At 38.7% G+C, this 21,039-nt stretch overlaps 2 protein-coding genes across 3 annotated transcripts in view; both read right to left on the reverse strand.

Moving 5' to 3' along the window:
• Positions 1 to 4,408, reverse strand: part of LOC131975708 (DENN domain-containing protein 4B-like) — a 47,014-nt gene extending 42,606 nt beyond the window's left edge. The window contains exon 1 of the mRNA XM_059338450.1: positions 4,301 to 4,408. The gene's annotated coding sequence lies outside the window, so the exon portion shown is untranslated. The remainder of the gene's footprint in view (positions 1 to 4,300) is intronic.
• Positions 4,409 to 8,014: 3,606 nt separating this feature from the next.
• On the reverse strand, positions 8,015 to 20,745 carry LOC131975707 (NLR family CARD domain-containing protein 3-like). 2 transcript variants are annotated; one of them, XM_059338448.1, is made up of 13 exons: positions 20,721 to 20,745; positions 17,993 to 18,140; positions 17,528 to 17,632; positions 16,624 to 16,728; positions 14,207 to 14,436; positions 12,285 to 14,100; positions 11,886 to 12,059; positions 11,609 to 11,782; positions 10,898 to 11,071; positions 10,481 to 10,657; positions 9,355 to 9,528; positions 9,224 to 9,264; positions 8,015 to 8,419 (listed from the first exon to the last, which is right to left on the reverse strand). In XM_059338448.1, the coding sequence occupies exons 2-12, from the start codon at positions 18,115 to 18,117 to the stop codon at positions 9,228 to 9,230; spliced, it is 3,291 nt and encodes a 1,096-aa protein (XP_059194431.1). In that variant the 5' UTR covers positions 18,118 to 18,140; positions 20,721 to 20,745; the 3' UTR covers positions 8,015 to 8,419; positions 9,224 to 9,227. The 2 variants fall into 2 exon arrangements, with proteins under 2 accessions (XP_059194431.1, XP_059194430.1); XM_059338447.1 differs by having other exon boundaries at positions 8,016 to 8,419; positions 12,285 to 14,103; positions 20,721 to 20,740.
• Positions 20,746 to 21,039: the final 294 nt, after the last annotated feature.

The raw sequence follows: 21,039 nt of genomic DNA on the forward strand, positions 1-21,039 counted from the left end.
CCAAAGATAAGAGACCAGAGACTACAGACTAAAGACTAGAAACCAGGTCTGCATCTTCATTACACGACTCAATCCATCACAGCCGGACACTAAAAAAGCAGATTTTCACATTTACGACAATTCTCAAAGAAGACAAACGTTCCATCAGTTATAAAAAGTGACTGTTACTTGTGTTAAATGTTGATATTAGTGTCAGAATCTCTTTATTCTCCATGTGTCATTAAAATAAACCAGATCCTGTTAGAAACATTAAATTCTGTTTACACAGAGCAGAGAGGAGAGGACAGGAGAGATTTGATCAGCAACTCATTTTTATTTTTATTTTGACGACACATGAATGCAGCAGAAACGCTCGATGTCACAATGTCAACAAGAGAGAAAAACTTGTGAATCCGCCAACAGATCTGAGAGGATCTACTGTCAACACACACTGCTCCCAGACACACAAACACCACGCTGTGTGTGTGTGTGTGTGTGTGTGTGTGTATATAAATGAGCTGTCTGATTGAGGCAGATTGGCAGAAAATAAAAAGAGCAATATTCAGTCACAGATGGTGACGGAGGCTCGCCAACAAGACACACACACACACACACACACACACACAATAACTACGACTTTACAGGATCATTTGCTCAAAACACCTTTTCTAAATGATTTTTAATGATGTGCTGGTTATTTTAAACGGTGAAAAGCAAACATCAACATTGACTCTCGTCTTGTTTCGTCTTCAGGATTCATCACACACACACATCTTCTCTATTATCTCAGACACACACACACACACACACACACACAAACACACACACACACACACACAAACACCGGGGCGTCACACTGCAGGTTTATTAGATTACTGACACTGAAAGCAAAAGCAAAAGCTGGAGCCTGGAGCTGAAAATGTTTCAATACATTAAACAAGAAATGACACATCAGGAGAGTTTCTATCAATTCATTGTTGCAGGAAACGTGTTGTTGATTTGATCTGTTTTATTCTGTTTTATTCTGTTTTATTCTGTTTTAGTGAGTAACTGAAAAATATGTTGATGATAAACTGAGCTCATTCATGACACACATCAGCAGAAATGTGTTTGGGGCGTGTACAGGACCCTGAGGAACCCCTTTAACCCTAACCTCTCTCTCTCTCTCTCCCCCCCTCCCTCTCTCTCTCTCTCTCTCTCTGTCTCTCTCTCTCTCTCTCTCTATCAGGAGGAATGTGGAGCAGCGAGTGCGACTCTGATCTGACACTCGATTCTAAACTCTCTGACAGAAAACAAAGACGAGGCGGTGAGGACTGGGTTTGTTCCCAGTGCATGCTGGGACACGCCGCCGGCCCCCTGAGCCCCCGAACACGACAACGTCATCTACAGAGAACCTGATAAACTGCTTCTAGATTTCAGAACTGACTCCAAACAGGCTGATAAAGATTCATCAGGACACTTTACGGCCCAGAGTTTAGTCTGATTAAACTGAACTCTGCTGGTTAAATCTTTGTTCTGGTTGGTCGACTGTGAAACATCCAGTCAGGATCTCTGGATGTTCTGCAGTAAAACCTGCAACTCAGTTGTTTTTATGGAACGTGTTTCTATTAGGGTTGTCAAAAGTATCGATACTCAAAAAAGCACCGATACTAAAACATTGTATCCGGATACGATACTCATTTTCAAAAGTACCGATACCCTCCGTGCACAGCATAGAACCTCAAATATTGTTCTAATTGTTATTGTTTATTGTATTTATTTATTTTTTGCACTACCTCAGACCTGAAGCTTGTTATCATAGTTGCAGTTTCTTTTTGCACAACTGTTTTTTATTATAAATATTTAACCTGTGGTTCTGTTCATTTTTACATGTTGCATTTTTCTTGTTAATAACTAATAACAGTTAAATTTTAGTGTCTGGCTGTAAAAAATATTTCTGTTAAATTTTGGGGTCTTTGTTTTTATCCTTGTGGTATCAAAAAAGGTATCGAGCATCGAATATTTTCCCGAGTATCGGTATCGAGTTGAACATTTTAGTATCGTGACAACCCTAGTTTCTGTGCAGGTGGACAGACATAAATCTCCTTTCAAAATAAAAGAATACAAAACTAACTAAACTTTCACTTTCACTGTGATTGAGATGAACCGAACCGACTGTTGGGTTGTGAAAGCATCCTGAAGGACTTTAAATCTAAAGCAACTTCTGAAAAGAAAGGTGCAACAACAACAACAACAAACACTCTAGCCGTGTTTCCTTTAGGGATTACAAAAAGGCGAAAGGTGAATTAACCGGCATCACTAACTGTGCACAGAGTGTCCGGTGCTTGTTGTTAACAGAGATCACTAAGTGAACACCTCCTGCAGCAGCAGCACATACACACTGTACTGCTACAGAGATAACTGTTAGCCTGTTAGCACATACACACTGTACTGCTACAGAGCTAACTGTTAGCCTGTTAGCACATACACACTGTACTGCTACAGAGCTCACTATTAGCCTGATAGCACATACACACTGTACTGCTACAGAGCTAACTGTTAGCCTGTTAGCACATACACACTGTACTGCTACAGAGCTAACTGTTAGCCTGTTAGCACATACACATACACACTGTTGGTTCACACTGGGGTTCAAAAGAAATCACATTTTAAAGGATATCGTCAGATTATCGTTTTTGAAAAAAAAAAAAAACAACAGAATCGAGATGGGTTTTTTTGCCTGTATCGCCCAGCCCTAATTGTGTCGATCCATAGATGTCCTGGTAAGCAAGAATATATTTTATATATTATATATATTTATATATATATATATATATATATATATATATATACATATATATACATATATATATATTGGCGAAGAAATCACATTTTAAAGGATATCGTCACATTATCGTTTTTGGAAAATTTTTAAAAATAAAATACATTTTTAATTATTTTATATATAAGTGACTCACCCTCTCTTTGTTACCTTCACGCCGGGCAAGCGCACAGGTGAAAAAAAAAAAAAAAAAAGAATAGAGATGGGGTTTTTTTGCCCGTGTTTCAGGTGAATATATTAACTAGAGGTTACCGCCAATATTCCATTGACCCAGATACCGTGACATTTTAAATAAACAACAACATTTACACCTAATGTATATATATATACAACGCATCCACTATTGACACAGAGCAGCTGAGTGACAGGAGAGGGGAAGAAGCAGCACAACTGGAGGAAATGTTGAAGGCTTATGTAAACAAACACGCATGTAAACGACAGTATATCAAGTCCAGAAAAAAACTATCATGTCCATTTTATATATCCAACCATAAGTTGATATAGTTATTATCGTGACAGGCCTAGTTATCGGAAATTTTTTATTAAGAATCGAGATGGGTTTTTTGCCCGTGTCGCCCAGCCCTACTTCATCTCTGGAAAACCTGATGATAATGTTCCTCCTCCAGCAGAAATAAGATAAGACCAGCATGGGGGCTGCAGACAGACAGACAGGCAGATAGATAGACAGACAGACAGGCAGGCAGACAGACAGGCAGCTCCTCCTGTCCTCCTCCTCCTGTCCTCCTCCTCCTGTCCTCCTCCTCTCAGGATCCTGATGAAGCTGCAACAAACAGGCCCGAACAGCTGCTGGAGCTTTAAACCTCAACACCCCCTCCACCTGCTTCCATTATCGGACACGCTTGTGCACGACTTGAATCTAAATATTTCCAGGAACATTTGAGACTCTGAATCCTCCAGAAACCAACATGTCGTGTGACCAGTGAGAGCTGCTGCCGTGATGGAGAACCGAGCGTCGGTTCACCGTGACGGACGGTGGTCGCCTCCGGCTGCAGCGGGATTTGAACCCCGGAGCCTGACGGAGCTGGTTCCATTATCGGACGCAGGGTTCTACCACTGATATCTGCCTTTTTTTGCTCATTTTTTAATTTGTGCATGAGTCGATATTTGTTGGTTTGACGGTGGGGGACAAACTGTCCTCGTCCCGGGTTATAAATGTCTCAATAGTGCCCAAACAGTGCGAGCAAACGCCGCATTAAAAACCTTAAAAGCAGATAAATTAAAGGCGAGTCTGGTGTTTTAGTCGCTGCTGCTGTCATGTTAGAATATGTTAAAATATTTCAGAAGTAAATAATAAAGCAGAAGCTCCGGTAGGAGGTGTGTCCGATAATGGGCGCAGCGAGGTTCGCCGTTAACCGACACTGTTAGCTCCGCTCCGTTAGCGCCCTAAGCTAAAGGACCGGGCCGGTCCGGGCCGGTACCGGGGCCCGGGCCCGGCGGGACCGGGTCCGGGCTCGGTGCAGGAGGAGATCCGGGTCCTACCTTGTTGTCTCTGCTGGTTTGTGCCTCAGAAAGCAGAAGGATCATGTTTAGGTCATTCTCTCACATGTGACGTCGTCCATGTTTCTGTCGGAGCCGCAGCGCGTCACGGCACGGACCACACGGCATACAGGGCTTCCGGTTCAGCGCTTCACAATAAAAGGCTTGTTGACATGGAGCGAGTTTATTTTTTTCCCTTTTTTCTTCTCTATTAAAAATAAATAGAATATATAATTCTTCCATAACCGACCGGAGAACCGACTTTCTTCTGTTTTTAATTTACTTTTGAATTATTTACTTAACCATAAATGTTGAATTTATTCTTTATTATTCCATGTAATTAATACGTTTATTTTTATTTTCTTTCTTTCCTTTTTTAAAAATATTTATTTTATATTTTTTCTTCCATAACCAACCAGAGAACCAATTTTCTTCTGTTTTTATTTAACTTTATTATACTTAAAATATTATTTACTTTCCTATTAAATTGTGTATTAATTAATATATTTATTTTTCTTGTCTTTCTTTCATCCTAATAATCACACAGACATACATATATATATATCATTTTTTATTTTTTGTTATTATTTTTATTTTTATATAACCAACCAATGAATCAGATTATGGAGGGTGGAAGCTGTTAAAAATAATGAATGAATAAATAAATATTGATTAAATTAATATTGCATTTTCTTTTATTTCTTTCCATTTTTAAAATAATATTATTAACCAGAGAACCAACTTTGTTCTGTTTTTATTTACCTTTGTATTATTTAATTTACCATTAAATATTGAAAAATATATATTTCTAATTATTTTGTACAATTAATATGTTTATTTTTCTTTTCTTTCTTTCTTTCTTTCTTTCTTTCTTTCTTCTCTTAAATAATATTTTTTTCTTCCGTAACCAACTTTCTTCTGTTTTTATTTAACTTTGTATTATTAACTTTTCCATTAAATGTTGATTTTTTTCTTTGTATTATTTTGTATAATAATAAGTTTATTTTTCTTTTATTTATTTCCTTTTTTTTAAAATGTATTCCCCCCATTAACTGTTTTTATTTACCTTTGTATTGTTTACTTTCCCATTCAATTTTGTATTAATTAATATATTTATTTATCTTGTCTTTCTTTCCATCTTAAAAAGGATATTGTTATTATTACTATTATTATTATTATTATTATTATTATTATTATACTTTTTTGTATAATCAACCAAATAATCAGATTATGGAGGACTGAAGTTGTGAAAAATAGAATAAATAAATACATTTATATTGCAAATATTTTTGTATTATTTTGTATAGTTAATGTTTTTTTTCCTTCCTTCCCTCTTTGAAAAAAATGTTTTTTTTTCTCCATAACCAAACAAAAAATACAACTTCTGTTTTAATTTACCTTTGTATTATTCACTTTCCCATTAAATGTTGTATTAATATTTTCATTTTATAAATAAATAAATATAGAATAAATTTAATTTATTTCTTTACTCTTTTAAATATCATTATTTATTCCTCCATAACCAACTTTCTTCTGTTTTTATTTACCTTGGTATTATTTACTTTTTTATTATTATTATTATTTCGTATAATTAATATGTTTATTTGTCTTATCTTTCTTTCCTTTTTCAAAATAAGATAAGCTTTTATTTCCCTTTGTATTATTTACTTTCTGATTCAGTTCTTCCTGAGGAGCAACTTCACCAAAAACTCTTTAAACGTCAGGCTTTACTTTTATTTTGAAGGCGGAGCACATCTGTTTCCGGTGTGAACACGTGCCTCTTGACGGATCTGCAGACAGACTGAATTATTTCAGTTTGTAAAGAATTAAACACCAACAACAACAATAAAAACATCTGACATGAACACAACAATAACAACATGTTTCACCTGCTGCAGCAAATATTAAAGTTGTGTTGACTAAAGTGAAAACAAGTTTCAGTAAACAACAACAACAACAACAACAACAGTGTCAGTGCTGGAATGTAACTAAATACATTTACTAAAGTACTTTACTCGAGTATTTCTATTTTATGGAACTTTATACTTTTACTACTCTACATTTATCTGACAGCTTTACTTACCTTTCAGTATTTTTTAATGTAAAATATGATTAATTTGAAGTGATTAAATATTTATTTTGTGAATTAAACTTCACAAAAGTTTCTTAAGTAGTTAAAATGAGTCCTAGCTTTACATTATTTAAACACTGCTTATATATATTAAATATTAAATGTTTATGTAATTATATTTAAATATTAATATTAAATATTTTATAAAAATATGCAATAATAAATATTAATAAATATATTTGTGGTGAATATATTTATTTATACATGCAAAAATAAATATTATAATAAATATATGCATTGTAAATATATTTAAATATATAATTTACAAAATATACAATAATAAATAATATAAATATATTTGTGGTGAATACATATTTAAATATTATATACATATTATCGAAAAAAATAAACAGTAATAAATAATATAATAAATGTATTCATGGTTTATATATTTAAATATAAAAATATAATATACAAATTATACAATAATAAAAAATTTAATAAATGTATTTATGGTAAATATATTTAATAATAAAAATATAATTGATATATTCGTGGTGAATATATTTAAATATTAATTTTAAATATTATATAAAAAACATACAATAATAATATAATATATGTGTGGTGAATATATTTAAATATATAAATATATTATACAAAATATCCAATAGTAAATATTATAAATATATACTCATAGTAAATATATTTAAATATTATATCGATATTATATAAACATATACATAAATAAATAAATAAATAAATATATTTAATTATTATATGAAGATTATATAAAAATATACAATAATAAATAATATAAATATATTTGTGGTGAATATATATCTAAATATTATATAATTATAATATAAAAATAAACAGTAATAAACAATACAATAAATATATTTGTGGTGAATACATTTAAATATAATATAAAAATATACAATAATAAATATTATAATATATATACTCATGGTAAATATATTTGAATATTATATAAATATAATATACAAATATACAATAATAAATAATATAAATCTTTTTGGTGAATATATATTTTAATATACTATAAACATAATTCAAAAAATATACAATAATAAATATTATAATAAATATATTTATGGTAAATATATTTTATAAAATCACAAAACTGCTTTAAATTTTAGATATTACACACTATAAGCTGTAATATCTCTATAAAACTACTGTTTTGGATAAATTTAAATATAACTGAGTGATCATTATTTATATATGATCACTAAACTGGATTATATTTCTATATAAACTGTTTATTAGAGGCAGCGTGACACTGACAGTGTGGTATTAGTTCTTTTATATGAAATCTGGCCTTTATCTGATCCCCACACTGGTCAGCAGCGCCCCCCACAGGTTTAGCTCTGAACTGCTGAACACTTTTGCTGTCAGTCTATTATTTATTACAGGAACCTTAATGTGGAGAAAGGAAGTGTCACCACAAATTAAAGTAATACAAAAGTTTTATTTGATCACAGCACAAGTTTCCAAACTTAAAGTAAACGTTTTAAAAACCCTCTTGTACATATTGAAGTAGTGTCATGTTTCCAGCCTCTCCTGTCCTCTCCTCTCTGCTCTGTGTAAACAGCCTCTCCTGTCCTCTCCTCTCTGCTCTGTGTAAACAGCCTCTCCTGTCCTCTCCTCTCTGCTCTGTGTAAACAGCCTCTCCTGTCCTCTCCCCTCTGCTCTGTGTAAGCAGCCTCTCCTGTCCTCTCCTCTCTGCTCTGTGTAAACAGCCTATTTTAAATGACACATGGAGAATAAAGAGATTCTGACACTAATATCAACATTTAACACAAGTAACGGTCAAATTTCAAATTCAAATAAATCATACATTTCAATCCTGTGGAATGGTGGGTATCAGAGGTTTAAAGGTTATAAAAAAAATGTAAGAGTGTAAAAAAAATAAGATAAAAATCTTCATCATTACAGTTTCTGTCGAAGTTGCGACGTGGATCCACCTCAGAGAGATCGGAGACCAGAACTGAGCTTCAGATCCAGAAGGAGATCTGTCCATTAAACTGCAGAGAGAGAGAGAGAGAGAGAGAGAGAGAGAGAGAGAGAGAGAGAGAGAGAGACATGGAGACATTTTATTAAATGTGTCAACAGAGAGCGAGAGAGTAAGAGAGAGAGAGAGAGAGCAAGAATGACAGGGAGAGGGAACAAGAGAAAGAGGGAGTGAGAGAGCGAGAGAGAGCAAGAAAGAGAGAGCGAGAGAGAGAAAGAGAGAGAGAGAGAGAGAGAAACAGCGAGAGAGAGAGTAAGAAAGAGAGGGAGAGAGAGCAAGAGAGCAAGAGCAAGAGAGAGCAACAAAGAGAGATGGAGAGAGAGAAAGAGAGTGAGAGAGTAAGAGAGAGCAAGAAAGAGAGAGGGCGAGAGAGCGAGAGAGAGAGAGAACGAGGGAGAGAGAGAGAGGGAGAGAGAGAGACAGAGAGAGAGCGAGGGAGCAAGAGAGAGGGAGAGAGAGAAAGAGAGGGTGAGAGAGAGCAAGAGAAAGCAAGAGAGAGAGCGAGGGAGAGAGGGAGTTGAGCTGTTTGGCTGGATGGATATCTGTAGATTTAACAGCAGGTATAACATTGCATGGAGCATGAATGGAGCTCGTCATCTAACTGTAATACTGTTAGAAACTTTGGCCGGTCGATTTTACACGGTGGTTATTTTTACGCGGTGCGTTCAGGTTCCCGTGGAAAAATACACGATCATGGAATCGTGACATCCTGTGGGGCCTGAACATTGTTCTTTCTCTGTCACTTCTTCTCTCCATCAGATGACTCTGATGTAAAAAACTAGATGTGAAAACAAACCTGCCTGAAGACGACACTCACCTGTTTAGGGCTTCTCAGCTGTGATCAGCTTGTCATCGACCCTGTGGGGACAAACACAATCCTGAAAGTTATGAATTGAGCTTAAAATATATATATATTTATATTTAAACTGATTGAGTTCTCTTACTGACCTCAGAGTCTCCAGTCTGCAGTTCGGATCCCTCACATGATCAGAGAGCAGCTTCACTGCTGACTCCTGCAGCTTGTTGTAGTTCAGCTCCAGCTCTCTCAGACAGGAGGGGTTGGACTTCAGAGCTGAGGCCAGAGAAGCACAGCTGATCTCTGACAGTCCACAGCGACTAATCCTGGAAGTACAGTAACAGATTGTTTAGTCATCTGGAAAATTATTAATTTGTGCTTTACTTTTAGCTTATGACATCATCTTTTATCTTTGTGTCACTGCAATGGCTATTTAGAGCGAGAGAGAGAGAGAGAGAGCAAGAGAGAGAGAGAGACAGAGAGCGAAAGAGAGGGAGAGGGAGAGAGAGGGTGAGAGAGCAACAGCAAGACAGAGGGTGAGAGAAAGAGCGAAAGAGAGAGCAGGAGAGAGAGAGGGGAGAGAGTAAGAGAGAGCAAGAGAGAGAGGAAGCGAGAGAGAGACAGAGTGAAAGAGAGGGAGCAGAGGGAGAGAGAGAGAGACAGAGAGAAAGCGAGAGCAAGAGAGAGAGGGCGAGAGAAAGAGAAGAGAGAGAGGAGAGGGAGCAAGAGAGAGAGAGAGGGAGAGAGAGGATGCGAGAGAGAGCGAGAGAGAGAGCAAGAGGGAGAGAGAGAGAGAAAGGGAGAGCGAGTGAGAGAGAGAGAGAGAGAGAGAGAGAGAGAGAGAGAGAGAGAGAGAGAGTTGACAGTGTTTGGGTCACTAGCTAGGGTTTCTGTCGAGAGAAGTGCAACATTTCAGATGGAGGGCAGAGTGTGAGTAAATGTATTTGAGATTACTCGCGATTTAAACTCAAATATGTAGATTGATACACTGCTAGCATTAGATTTCTAGCTACAGTAAGTTAGCTGACTTTAGCTGCTATTTTCGACCAAAACGTCTCCAAGAGGTCTGATGAAATGTTGTTAACCTGCTTAAAAACACAGAGAAGTTGGATGGAAGATGACATGTCAGACATGGTGGAAGAAAGTATAATAGTTGCCTCTGAGATGTAATGAGATAGCAGTACAAGTATTGTTGCCTCAGAACCTGCCTCCAGTTGTCTGCCCTCCATCTTGACATAAAAATAAACACATTTAAAGAACTAAATACAGTTGCCTGACTTCAGAGTCTCCAGTCTGCAGTGTGGACTCTCCAGAAGACCACACAGCTGCTTCACTCCTGAATCCTGCACGTTGCTGTTGTTACTCAGCTGCAGCTCTCTCAGATGGGAGGGGTTGGACTTCAGAGCCGAGGCCAGAGAAGCACAGCTGATCTCTGACAGACTGCACCAACTCAGTCTAAATAAAGAATAGAGATGTAGATAATAAAAAAAATAGCTCAGAGAATCTTCTTTATGAAGATGTGACAATTTTTCCAAAAATTATGAACACAAAGTTACTTGAACAACTAACAGTGGACATTAACATCTACAGATTCTTTAAGAAACAGTCGTATTTTGTGACTCCAGACAAAATTTTGCATGAGAGAAACAAAAGGGAATTTATGGATAAAGTTATGAATGTATATAGTGAACTGACCTCAGAGTCTCCAGTCTGCTGTGTGGAGTCATCAGAAAATCACACAGCAGCTTCACTCCTGAGTTTTGCAGCTCGTTGTCGCCCAGCTGCAGCTCTCTCAGATGGGAGGGGTTGGACTTCAGAGCTGAGGCCAGAGAAGAACAGCTGATCTCTGACAGACTGCAGCCCCACAACCTGAGTAAAGAAAAACAATGATGTAACTGTTGAAGACAATGTGAAGACAAGCTGAATCCCCTCAACAAGATAGTGAAGACCAGCAACCAAATTATCCGGCAGTAACACTCAGCATCACTTGTAAGAAATGGACAGCAAAGAAGTCTACAAAAACAGCTGAAGACACCACACATACCCTCAGCACCAACCACAACCTCATGACCTCCAGAAGCCTGTTTAGGTCCCTGCACCTCAGAACTAGAAGCCTAACCCTAACTTGTACCCACCTCTGTCCGTCTCCTCAGCTCTCCCCAGCCCCACCTGTTTAAAGGACTGATTATCAGAGTGATATACTTATTTTGTAAATATGGCGGACAACAAAAGGTGAATATCAGATGTTTAAAGGGTTCACAGTGATATTTATATTGCTCTGCCACAGTCAATGAACTAAACTTTAAGATAGTGTGGATCATTGTAATATTAGCCTCGTGTCTGCAGTTCAGGGTCAACTTCTACATTATATTCATTCCAGCACAGGAGTAAAGAATGGTATCTGACCTCAGACTCTCCAGTCTGCAGTGTGGACTCTCCAGAAATTCACACAGGAGCTTCACTGGTGAATCCTGCAGCTCGTTTCCACCCAGCTGCAACTCTCTCAGATGGGAGGGGTTGGACTTCAGAGCTGAGGCCAGAGAAGCACAGCTGACCTCTGACAAAGTGCAGTTACTCAGTCTGAATAAAGGATAAATGATATGGAATCAAAAAATATGAAACATCAGTCAAGGATTTGAATTGAATATATACAAATATAATAGACTGCAGTTAGGGAACTGACCGGAGGGTCTCCAGTTTACAGTGTGGACTCTTAAGTCCAGCAGACAACAGCATCAGATCTGAATCGTGCAACTCATTGTGACTCAGGTCCAGCTCTCTGAGATGGGAGGGGTTGGACTTCAGAGCTGAGGACACGACTTCACTGTGACTCTCTGAAATTCCACAGCTGGAAAGTCTGTCATGACAAGTATTATAAAGTATGTAAGGATGAATAAAGACACTTTGTAATTACTTCATGCATTTCATAACACATGCTTATTACATTACTAAACAAGTGGAGCACTATATTATGAATGATAAGAAACTGAATGAATTGAATTTTGTATTTGAGGTACTAAACTACAAATCTATTCTGATTTATCAAGATAATCACATCTGGATCTCACTCAATCTCACTTACCGAGCCTTTCTGCAGTTCCTCACCGCTGGAATCAGTCTCCGTCGTCCCTGGTCTGATGTGTTGTACTTCTCCAGGTCCAACTCATCCAGAACCTCCTCTGACATCTGCAGCATGTAGGCCAGAGCTGAGCACTGGATCTCAGAGAGTTTCTGCTCTGATCTGTTCTCTGACTTCAGAAACTCTTGGATCTCCTGATGTACTGAGAGGTCGTTCATCTCCGTCAGACAGTGGAAGATGTTGATGCTTCTGTCAGGAGAGGTACTGGTCTTCTTCTTTTTTAAGTTGTCGATGGTTCTCTGGATGATTTCGGGACTGTTGTCTGTCTGACCCAGCAGGCCTCCTAAGAGTCTCTGGTTGGACTCCAGAGAGAGGCCGTGGAGGAAGCGGAGAAACAGGTCCAGGTGGCCATTTTTACTTTCTAGGGATTTCTCCATGGCTTTCCTCAGGAAGTCATCCAGGGATGGGTATTCTTGATCAGTGTCATCATTGCTGTCATTGTCCCAGTCTGTCCCAAAGAAAGCCCTCAGTACCTCTGTGTTCCTGGTGGTGTAACAGTGGAACAGGTAGACTGCAGCCAGAAACTCCTGAATGCTCAGATGAACGAAGCAGTAGACTGTTTTCTGGAAGATCACACTCTCACTTTTGAAGATCTCTGTACACACTCCTGAGTACACCAAGGCCTCTGTGACTTCAAGGCCATATCGCTCCAGGTCTTCTTGGTAGAACATGATGTTTCCTTCCTGCAGCTGTTCAAACGCCAGCCTCCCCAGCTTCAGAAGAACTTCTCTGTCAGCCTCCATCAGCTCCTGTGGACTCGTCTCATGTCCGTCATCGTACTTCTGCTTCTTCTTCTTTGTCTGAACCAGCAAGAAGTGTGAGTACAGGTCAGTCAGGGTCTTGGGCAGCTCTCCTCCCGGGTCTGTAGTCAACATGTGGTCGAGAACTGTAGCAGTGATCCAGCAGAAGACTGGGATCAGACACATGATGTGGAGGCTCCTGGATGTCTGGATGTGTGAGATGATTCTGCTGGAGCGCTCTTCATCACTGACCCTCCTCCTGAAGTACTCCTCCTTCTGGGCGTCAGTGAAGCCTCGTACTTCTGTCACCCTGTCAACACACGCAGGAGGGATCTGATTGGCTGCTGCAGGTCGAGAAGTTATCCAGATGAGAGCTGAGGGAAGCAGATTCCCCTCGATGAGGTTTGTCAGCAGCATGTTGACCGATGACTTCTGTGTGACATCAGACACAACCTCCTTGTTGTTGAAATCCAGTGAAAGTCTGCTTTCATCCAGGCCATCAAAGATGAACAGAAGCTTACAGACGGCGAGCTTCTCTGCTGTGACCTTCTGTAATGTTGGATGGAAAACATGGAGCAGCTCCAGAAGACTGTACTGCTCATCTCTGATCAAGTTCAGCTCCCTGAATGAAAGCAGAATCACCACACTGACATCTTGGTTCTCCAAACCCTCTGCCCAGTCCAGACTGAACTTCTGCACTGAGAAGGTTTTTCCAACGCCAGCGACGCCGTTCGTCAGAACGACTCTGATGTGTCCCTGTTGGTCAGGTAAGGCTTTAAAGATGTCCTGGCACCTGATTGGAGTGTCATGGACAGTCTTCTTCTTGGAAGCTGTCTCCAGCTGCCTCACCTCATGTTGGGTATTAACCTCTTCACTCTGTCCCTCTGTGATGTAGAGCTCAGTGTAGATCGTGTTGAGGAGGGTTTCACTTCCTGTTCCACCACTTCCTTCAGTCACATGTTCACATCTCTTCTTCAGACTGATCTTATGTTCATCTAAAACCTCCTGAAGATTACCAGCTGCTGAAAGAGAAGAAAGCCGTTTATATGTTAATTTCTATAATAACATTAATGACTAAGCTACACAATGACAACATGAAATCATCAGACAGGTGTACAGTCTTACCTTGTACAGTGCTGGTCTCACTGGCTGACTGCAGTCCAACTCTTGTTCTGGACCTTTCTCCACACTGGGGACAGGAGGAGTCTGTTGGTGAAGCAGACTGGTCCCAGTATGAAGTGATGCACTGTCTGCAGAACCAATGTCCACAGCTGGTAGAGACCGGATCCTTCAGGACGTCCTGACACAAAGCACAGCCTGATGGCTGCTTACTCACAGAAACATGACTCCTCTCTCTGTGAACACATTGTTTGTAACACATAATATTAGTGGTGACCCTACGTATACACTACTGTTATGAATCAGCTATTCTCTATCATGTCCAGACTATGTCCCTACATATTCCATATGTCTGGAGAGTGACCCCCAAGGGGGCAGCTGACATGGACAACCTTTAAGACACAGAACCTGTGGAGGCCAAGCACTGATTGGGTTTACAAGCACCACATGTGCGTGGCCTCTTCTATTCCTTGATTTCCACCGTCAAGGAGTGAGAAATGTGGGTATCTCGGCTTGTATAATCGACCATTTGATCTTTAGGCTTGTGGCACCGGCTTGCCGGTCTGCTTGCATAGACATCGACTCTTTTGTAATCCGACCCTTTCAGAGGAAGCGGCAGGTTTATCGATGGATCAACAGAACCCTATGGCAGAAATATGGCTTGTGTGTCTTGGTGGTAGCACCATCTAATGCTCACAGAGGTAGTCCCTTGGGGAATCTGGGCTCGCAGGATTTAGATGGAGAATGGTCATGAACAATTTATGCATTGCTTAGGGCTGGACCTGGAACACATTGCCAGGACCTGAATGAGGTGGGCTAGGGTTCTAGCATTGTCTCACAAGGGTCCAGTCAGTCTGTCTGAGGAATAGTCAAGAGTAAGGATTTGGAATAACCAAATTGAAGTGAAATTTCAATCGCTTTATACCCTGGGATTATCTGTCAGGAAAGGATTGATAATGCTCTAACCTGCAGCTGCAGGGACAGCCCCACTGCCACTCCAGTTGCACAGAGTGCTTCTGCCAGACGTAAGTTAAATTGTCCATTGGGGCCAACATGATCACCAGTGTACTTGGGAAATGTTGGGAGTGCTCTGCATGGCTGTAACTAGCATATCTAAACGCCCCACAGCCTGAGCTCTGTTCTGCCACGCCAGTGGGTTTCCGGATGGACCCTTAGGTCAGCTACCTTTTCTGTGGTGGCAGACTGTGGATGTGGGGCTCAGGTCGATTTTGAGACTCCTGCAATGTAAGCTTTGACTGTGCCAAGGGTTCAACAGGCCTTCCTCCAAGTTGGCTTATTTTCCATTAACCACATGGAGGATGCATATATCCAGATCCCAATTTGGGAGGGACGCTACCATGGGTTTACCTTCAATGGCAGAACCTTTGAGTTTTGTGTCCTCCCACTGGGCATATTGCTACCTCTCAACATGTTCGCTCGGACACAGTCCACAATCTCGATTTCCTGGACAAATGTCTAGTGTGTGCTCGGTCAGAAGAACAGTGCCGCAACAACTTGACTCTGGTCCTGCAGCATTTATACCCCTATTCGACCAAGCTGAACCGCTTCTTTGGTTTTCAAATGCCAAAGAACCGGCTCTCTGCAGGAAACTAGCTCCAGAGCTGCACCAACTCTTTGTTGTTGGTCGTATTTTCGGCTAAAGTTTATAATCTATTTTATCACCACACAAGGATTTGGCATGGAATGTTATTGTAATGGATGTAAAATGTCGCCATCTGTTGGTGAATTTAATCTATGACAGGCAGCTTTGGAGGAGATATTACTTTATAAATATTGATATAAATTAGTGTTTTTGATACTTTTGTTGACAGAAGGAACTAAATTTGAATGTAGCTACATTTTGAAATATCAGTCTGTTTGGTACTGAATTAGTATGTTTTATTTGGATTGTAGTTGTAGCCTATATAATAATAATGATGACAATAATGACAATAATAGTAATAATAGATAGCAATAGCAATACGTTTTTTTAATGAATATTAGTATAAGTATAGAAGTAGTAGTACTGCCAGTTTTAGTGGTTGTAGTTTGCATTATAATCGATTATAGTAGATACTACTAATATAGTATACATATTAGTATTAGCAGGAACGTTTAAGTGGCCTGGCTATCATAAGCACCAACTCAGAATTGGCACAGCAGCTGTCATATGACGACCTCATTGATGACTTTGCATCAAGAAAATGCAGACGTGTGCATCTGTAAAAGGCACACATGCTTGTTTTGCACTCTTTCAGTGGCTGAAAGACTCAAGGGTCTGACTGTTAGTTTTTTGTAGACACAAGTTGAAGTTACTGTTAATTTTTAATTCTTCTTTGTTACTCAGATTTAGGCCCAAAGACATTTTTTTGCTTAGGGCCCCATTTTGGTCAGGGGCAGCCCTGGTAGAAACAGTCTCTTACTTTGTGTCTGAGGGTCCAGGTCCATTACTGAAGTTTATAGGTCGGTCTTGAGACCAGTCACTCTTCACGGACAGACAGCTGGGTACTGGAGATTCTGATCTCTGTCTGTGGGAACAACAAATGTTTTACGAACATTATGAGTACTTGTAAAGACCACAGGTAACATTAACAACAGTAACCTGACATTATCCTCTTGTGCTTTTCTGTACTGAACTCTACAGTGTTTTTCTAAAGTAATCTTGTGCAGCTTTTAGTGTCTTCTACTACATTTCTTTATGGTCCTCTACTGTGTTTCTTTTCTTGTATTTTAATGGGTTTCTGTACTGTCTTGTCCTGCACTGTATTTCCTCCTTTTACTAGGTTTCTTCACTGTTATCTACAACTCAAGTCATTATAATGAGTTGTAGAGCAGTTTTTACACATGATCAAGATTTATAACAAACAACAAATAGTTAATGGGACATTTCATGAGTAAAAAAATATATAATTTGCATGTGTAATAAAAGTTTCTTGCTGTATGTTCTGTCAGTGTTTGTCGTCTGCTCAGGTGTAAAAAAAATTCATGCATTCAACTTGTAGCGCTTAACTCTAGCGTTGCATATGAGGATAAGAAATGTGTCTGTCAGACTTTATGAAACTTTTAAGTTAAAGTTTAAACCATTTCTCGCAAATTTTAATGACACATACACAAAATATTTCTAAAAGCTATGAAAACCTTTCACACATATGCAAATTATGTATCTATTATCTATCTAGAACCTTTTTTAACACATGCACAAATATTTCTACAGCTGGAAATCCTTTTTTACACAATCACAAACTTCAGATATGTGCATGCATTTTTAAATGCAAACAAAGGGTAATACAAAACCTGACATTGTCCACAGTAGAAACAGTCTCTTACTTTGTGTCTGAGGGTCCAGGTTCATTACTGAAGTTTATAGGTCTGTCTTGAGACCAGTCACTCTTCACAGACAGACAGCTGGGTACTGGAGACTCTGCTTTCTGTCTGTGGGAACAACAGATGTTTTACACACATTATGAGAACTTGTTAACACCACAGGTAACATTAGCCTGACATTGTCCGCTTGAGCATGTCTGTACTGAACTCTACTGGGTTTTTCTACTGTAATCTTCTGCAGCTTTTAGTGTCTTCTACTACATTTCTTTACGGTCCTCTACGGTGTTACTTTTCTTGTATTTTAATGGGTTTCTGTACTGTCCTGTACAGTATTTTATCCTTTTACTGCATTTCTTCACTGTTATCTACAGCTCATGTTATTATAATGATTTGTAGAGTAGATTTTATCAGATAACATTAAAAACAGAATGATCTTCAGGTAAGTTTGCAGTAGAAACAGTCTCTTACTTTGTGTCTGAGGGTCCAGGTCCAATACTGAAGTTTATAGGTCTGTCCTGAGACCAGTCACTCTTCACAGACAGACAGCCGGAGACTGGAGACTTTAATCTGTCCTCTTCTAATAAATCACTCATCTTCTCAAGTCAGAGAGAGAACCCTGAAATCATACACATTCACAGTATAATAATGTCAATTTTACGTTAGTTTTATCAAAACTATGTGTATTTTCTACTTATCTTATGGTACGCTTTGACTGTTATAACATTACATACATCGTTATAGCCTATATGTCGAGTTCTCATCTGTAGCTCCACCTGGCCTCTCCCTGAACAACCAGGCAGACTGAAGCAGCACCCTAATGAAATAACACAAGATGCCAGCCTGATATTAATTTTGGACGATGCATTACCTGCTGCACATAAGCAGTAAAACACATTCTAGGAAATGATTGAAGGAGCCTGTAAATGTGACAATAATATAAAGGATTGCATACTAAATAAAATGCTGAATATCATCATGATGAGTATTTGAGTTGACTACATCAAAATTCATTAGTAGAACTCAAACTCCAAGGAATTTTTGTGTAAAATATCAAGATATAAATTAAGTTTACTTCTTCAAAATAAATTAATATTTGACCCACAGATTGCATGGTTTAATTTTTTTTTGTAATAGTAAGTGTAAAATCAGTCAGTACAACACTTTTTTTTTAAGTTAATCATAAGCAAATTTGCAGTTATATCCTACAAATGTTTTCAATTATATTTACTCAGTTTAGTGATTTCTACTCAGTTTTCCATATAATATGGTTAACATAATATTTCAGTTATAATTTACTCCATTTATGTGGTAATTGAGCCAATAAGTCAATTAATTCAGACATACTTGAAAATATGACTTAAATTTACTCATTACTCATGTTTTGTTTAACCGATTTGAGAGCTTTTAAAATCAACTCAATATTTTTAAGTGTAAAAATGTTGCACTGATTGAATTAAGTAATAAGCGGTATTATTTTTTTGAGTGCATATGCAGTAAAACATTTAGTAAAGCCCCATGTCAGATTGACCTGGAGCCCTGAATCTTCCCTAGTCTAAAAGTCTAAGTCTAAGTCTCTAAGTCTACTGAGTGACATAATTTACATTTTACCTTAATCATCTAACCTAATAAAATATTGGCCGGTGTTCAGCGGACACAGTCATGTTCTGGGATATTAAATAATTAATTTATCACCAGGATCGTCACGCCGTCGTATTTTTTCATATATGGCCCTAATTAGGGCCATATATGAAAAAATAAATAAATATGGACCCAGGAGAGAGGGACCCAGCCACCATGGCATGATTAAAAACACATAACATGAGGTGATAGTTCTACATCAGCATATTTCATTCCTTTCTACCTGCGAGATGTCTCTTCTTCTCCATCACTCGCTCTGTTTAAGGTGTTTTATCAGAGTGATCCGACTGACGCTCCCCTCCTCCTCGTGTTCACACGGAGCGCTCTCTTTCAGACCTCCTCTGCTCCTTGTTGACAGTTACAGTGTGTAACGTTCGTCTAAACTTATTTCACAGCAGCAGGTTTATTGTTCCCACCCTTCATTCCTCACGGGCATTCTCATGTGGTGCGTCTTTACGCTGCCATGTAGCCGGTTTATGGAATCTTTATTCATCTTTGAAGTGTGTGTGTGTGTGTGTGTGTGTGTGTGTGTGTGTGTGTGTGTGTGTGTGCTTGCATTTGTGGCACCGGACGGACCCAGTGAGGCATGGACCAGTATTGTCCTCCTCCCCTGGGTCCGTTTTTTTTCATACTTGGCCCTAATAGTCGTCCTAATATATACAGAAGCAAATAATAATAAATAAATAATATAAAGGCATTCCCGTGCCCCTGAGCTGGACACAGTTCACAGTATAAATACACAATGGAGGTTGTTATTCATGTGCAGGTGTTATTATTATTAGTGCATGTCTCCAGCTGTTAAAGCGACTGACAGCTGATTATTATTATTATTATTATTATTATTATTATTATTAGTGCATGTCTCCAGCTGTTAAAGCGACTGACAGCTGATTATTATTATTATTATTATTATTATTATTATTATTATTAGTGCATGTCTCCAGCTGTTAAAGCGACTGACAGCTGATCCAACTGTGATCCCCGGTGGGCGGGACTAAGACGCAAGTGAACGGCGCAAGTGAGGGACGCATGGATGCGAAATAGTGGTAATGGGATGCAGCCTTTGTAGGACAGCATAAGGAGGGACTGTTTTCCTCAGGTGACTTACCGTTTGTTTGGTGAAACAGCTTCTAGTTTTTCTTCCTCTGAGTGTTGCAGGAGAAACAACTTCCTCAGTCTGCAGCCAATCACAGACCACAGCGGGCTCGAAAGACAGATTAGTGAGGCGGTGCCGCAGGAGGAGGGATTTAACCCTTTGTGCTGCGCACGAGGCGCATTTCCCCCCCTTCAAACTTAATATTGGTGGGGACAGTACAGCCATCGGATAAGATTGGTATGCACACATCCATATAGTTAATGCACAGCTCTAATAATCACTGGTTGGTTCTAACTAACGAGTCAGACTGAGCTGCTCTCATCCTGACTGCTGGTGTCACATGTTCAGCAGCTGCTCAGAAAACAGGAGAAACGTCACGTTGGAGTCCAAGAAACTGGTGTTTTTTTATGAAGAAGCTATTTTTCTGACAGTCAATCTAAGAGATAAAATATAAATACTCACCCTGTCTCCCTCTTTGTGCTGTGTCCACTGTAAAATGGAGTCTGATAGTAGAGCTTCTTACTTTCACTTTCATTGTTCGACACTCACACACTCCTCCCCTCCACAAGTATGTAAACACACACACACACACACGCACACACACACACACACACATACACACACACACAGGTCCAAGAACACTTTGCACTTTTCTACACAAGCGAGAAACATAAAACAAGAACAAACCAAGCTGAAAAAAAAAAGAGAGAGAAAAATCAGAATTTTACCCATATGTTCGTTTAATTAGACACACACCAGATAATACATGAAAAGCATCGAT

Source organism: Centropristis striata, chromosome 8 (genome assembly GCF_030273125.1).
Source record: "Centropristis striata isolate RG_2023a ecotype Rhode Island chromosome 8, C.striata_1.0, whole genome shotgun sequence".
NCBI lineage: Eukaryota > Metazoa > Chordata > Actinopteri > Perciformes > Serranidae > Centropristis > Centropristis striata.

What these genes read in the sequence shown, in the direction of transcription:
- LOC131975707 (XM_059338447.1), bottom strand. Translation starts at nt 18,117, where the DNA reads ATGAGTGATTTATTAGAAGAGGACAGATTAAAGTCTCCAGTCTCCGGC. An exon ending in CCTGGACCCTCAGACACAAA is followed by an intron (nt 16,729 to 17,527) that starts GTAAGAGACTGT and finishes TTGTTCCCACAG; the next exon opens with ACAGAGATCAGAATCTCCAG. An exon ending in AGCAGACTGGAGACTCTGAG is followed by an intron (nt 10,658 to 10,897) that starts GTCAGTTCACTA and finishes TTCTTTATTTAG; the next exon opens with ACTGAGTTGGTGCAGTCTGT.